Source organism: Triticum urartu, chromosome 5A, assembly GCF_056163025.1.
Source record: "Triticum urartu cultivar PI428250 chromosome 5A, HENAU_Tu73, whole genome shotgun sequence".
NCBI classification, from domain to species: Eukaryota; Viridiplantae; Streptophyta; class Magnoliopsida; order Poales; family Poaceae; genus Triticum; species Triticum urartu.
In genome coordinates, this window is record NC_141877.1 from 605,734,618 (window position 1) to 605,738,283 (window position 3,666).

The 3,666-nt window shown below is 50.1% G+C and overlaps 1 protein-coding gene across 1 annotated transcript; it reads left to right on the top strand.

Annotated features, from left to right (window-relative positions):
• Positions 1-2,181: 2,181 nt before the first annotated feature.
• Positions 2,182-3,666, top strand: LOC147973294 (uncharacterized). The gene has a single exon (XM_087524631.1). It carries the CDS (start codon positions 2,182-2,184, stop codon positions 3,664-3,666), a length of 1,485 nt encoding a protein of 494 aa, XP_087380757.1.

Sequence of the window (3,666 nt, forward strand, 5' to 3'; positions counted from 1 at the left end):
GAAGTTCCCCGGATCTTGTGGGTAAAGTGTGCAACCTCTACAGAGTGTAAAACTATTCGAATAGCCATATCCACGGTCAAGGACAGTTGGGTAACCGCTCTTGGGCTACGCCCACATGTTTACAAACCAGTGTGTGTTTGGATAAGTGGGAAGAACTACTCGGGTCAAGTCAAAGGACTTGACATGATTGAGTTGGGTTGGTGCCCACTCTTTTTATGTTGATACCACTACATTGGGTCAAGTCAAAGGACTTGACATGATTGAGTTGGGTTGGTGCCCAATGTTTTTATGTTGATATCTGTAACCTGTCCTTGTGGTTACTTGAATTCTCCTGATGCATGTCTTACGAGTTGTTGAACATGTCATTGCACTCAAAAACTAGCTTCCCGCAAAATTTACCTATATCATGCATTGTTGTACCTTGAACCAAAACATGGGTTGCTTGTGAGTACATTCAAAGTACTCATTGGCTTGCCACTGGTTATTTAATTGGCCAGGCATGGAAGAACAGGAGTTCGAAGAAGAGTTCTTTGAAGATGAGCATGCGAACTAGGACGTTTCCCAGTCAGAATGCCTGTAGGGTTAAGGCAGATGGAATGGGTTCTACTTATCGACGAAGATTTCCGCTGCTTATGTTTCATTTGATGTTCAGCCCTTAAGGCTTTATCTATGTAAGACTTGACCATAATGGTCATAATTTGTGTAAGACGGTATGTATGGATGTAAGACTCTTGTTATTCAGCTTCTGTGTGTTCAGTGAGCATTGATCTCTGGGATCACTGTACACGTGCATTCGATGATCTCGACTTATGAGTCGGGGTCCCCACAGAGCTGGTATCAGAGCCATCTTGACTGTAGGAAGCCTTAGTTATCATGGGCGTTAGTTAGCTTGAGACCATCTAAACTTCTCTTCTTTTCTAAAGCTTACCCAACCCAAGATATGTTTCCCTTATTGACCTCTCCCATTCAACCTTTGTAGATGGCTGCCGTACCTGAAGAGTTCCTGACCATAGGATTTCCCGTGCTTCTCGAGGATAGCCTCAAGAAGTGCCAGTACCACCGAGCCCCCATTTTCACCTACCATGAGCATTGGATCAATGACACCAAGATGGAGTATCATGTGGAAGTGATCGTGAAGGCCAATGACTCTCCAACAAGCTGGTTTTTCGAGGGACCCCAAATGGCAACACTAGTTCTTGCCGTCGAGACGGCAACCCTCAAGGCTCTCACCCGCCTCCGAGACCTTCTTCCGGAGATGGCAGACGAGTTGGCAACCCGTTTCTTGCCTTATCGGAAGGAAGGTGAGGATGAGAGCAGTGCACCAGCTCCACCATTAGAAGAGGGACTTCCACTCCGATTCCAGACCTACTTCAGCCTTTGTGCCGATAGTTTGGCACAACACTTGGCCTCTGAATCAATGGAACTCTGAAAGGAACTTCATGAGACCAAGGCGCTTCTTCTTCAAGCACAAGGGAAGACGGATAGGATCAAGAAGGAAGGTGCTCCCCCTGGACAACCCGCAATCGCATACAGAGGCGGAAGACCCCCAAAGGATGGAGAACCACCACAGCAACACCGCATGAGTGCAAAGGAATACCGCAAGCTCTTCGCACCACCGTCAAAGCAACGCCGTGTTGAGCTCCTCCACTCCCCCACCCCTTCAAGTGAAGAGGGAAGTCAGGCCACCGATGACGAGGAGGAAGACCCAGAAGAGCCAGACTACGCGACCGAGCATTCCACCACTTAGGCATCATTCGCAACCCGGATATGCCCGTTAGTAACCCCTACGGTAGGATAGGTCGTGTACCCCTATGCGAAGTCGAGTCCTTGTAATGGTTCATATGAAACCATGTAGTATTGTGATTGCTTTTGATGTGTTTGATGGACGTCGTACTTTCCTTCGGGAACTTGTAAGCGACTACATCACCCATTTGGATTTTAATGTATGTGTTTGGGCTTTTGGCCCTTGCATGAAAACAATTAGTGTCATACCAACCCCCTTACTAGGCATCCCATCTATATTGCTTTCCTCATCTTTCCCAATCATGAGACCTTGACCGCTCCAATAGGATGCCTGTTGTAACTCGTACTGGTACCTCTACCCAGCAGTAAGAAGTCGGAGAAGGAGCCAGTCAGGACCAAACCCAAGGACAAGCTCCACCACCGCCACCACCTCCAAGCATGGACATGGCTCAGCTTCTCCAAGCCTTCCGAGAGGAACGCCAAGCCAACACCGCAGCCCTCCAGATGATTGCTCAAGCTGTCAACCGCCAGCCAGCGGGAAACGACAATGGACGTTCCACGTTGGTGGAGTTCAAGAAGCATGCACCACCCACCTTCATCGAGACTGCCGAACCCCTGGATGCAGACGACTGGGTCCGCACCATTGAGGATCTGCTGGAGCTAGTCGGATGCACTAAGCACCGTGAGAAGGTGGCATATGCTGCTCACTGTCTCGGGGGAACTGCTAGAGCTTGGTGGGATGGATTCAAGGCCATGCATGTTGAGCGAAACATCACTTGGAATGACTTCAAGGCAGAATTCCGCAAGGCCCACATTCCCTCCGGAATCATGGCCATCAAGAAGCGTGAGTTCCGAGCCCTGAAGCAAGGTAGTAGCACTGTCAAGGAGTACATGCAGAAGTTCAGTGTTCTCTCAAGGTATGCCCCTGAAGACGTCAACACTGATGCTGCCAAAAGGGAGCGCTTCATGGAAGGCCTTAACCAGACTCTGCAGTACTCGCTTGTTGTGTGTGACTGCCCGACCTTTCCTGATCTGGTGAACAAGGCACTCATGCTTGAGGACAAGCGACGTGCTTTGGATGACACCCATAAGCGCAAGATGATCAGCAAGGGTAGCTCCAGCAACCAGAAGCCTCGCCCGTGGCAGCTAGCCCCGGTCAAGCCAACCTATCAGCAGCCAAGAGCTCCTGCACCCCGCACCAACTATCCACCTCAGCAGTACTCCAACCCCAGGCCAGCTTACAACAACCCCAATAACAATGCCGGCAAGAGCAGCAACCCCAATCAAGTCACTTGCTTCGGATGTGGTCAGGCAGGACACTACTCCAAGAATTGCCCCAACAAGAAGCCCAACGCCCCGTGCCCCAATGCGCACAACCCAGGACCAGGCCGTGGAATGTCACCAAGGAACCAAGCTCCCCGCAACCTGCCCAACCACGGAAAGGGTCGTGTGAATCATGTCACTACAGAAGAAGCCCAGGAAGACCCGGACGTCGTGCTGGGTACGTTCCTTGTCAACTCAACACCTGCAACTGTCTTGTTTGATTCTGGAGCCACGCATTCATTTGTCACCCAAAAGTTTGCATTAAAAAGTGGCATGACTCCTACGCCCCTGAATAACCCTATGGTGGTACAAACCCCCAGAGCAGAGATGAGAGCCAAGATAGGATGTAAAGGAGTCGGGATTGTCATTAATGGGGTAGACTTCCTAGCAGACCTCATCATCTTAAGATCACAGGGCTTGGATGTGATCTTAGGAATGAACTGGCTCATCAAGCACCAAGGCTTGCTAGATTGTGCCAACCGGACTGTCACTGTAACCAATGACCAAGGAGTCGAAATTAAATTTGCCTCCAACCCCTCCTCTGCTCAAGCCACCCAAGTCAACTCTCTGCAGAAGTTGGATTGGAGCAAGTGCCGGTAG

Bases quoted from the DNA above. Each gene is read 5' to 3' on its own strand.
- LOC147973294 (XM_087524631.1), top strand. From the start codon at position 2,182: ATGGACATGGCTCAGCTTCTCCAAGCCTTCCGAGAGGAACGCCAAGCC.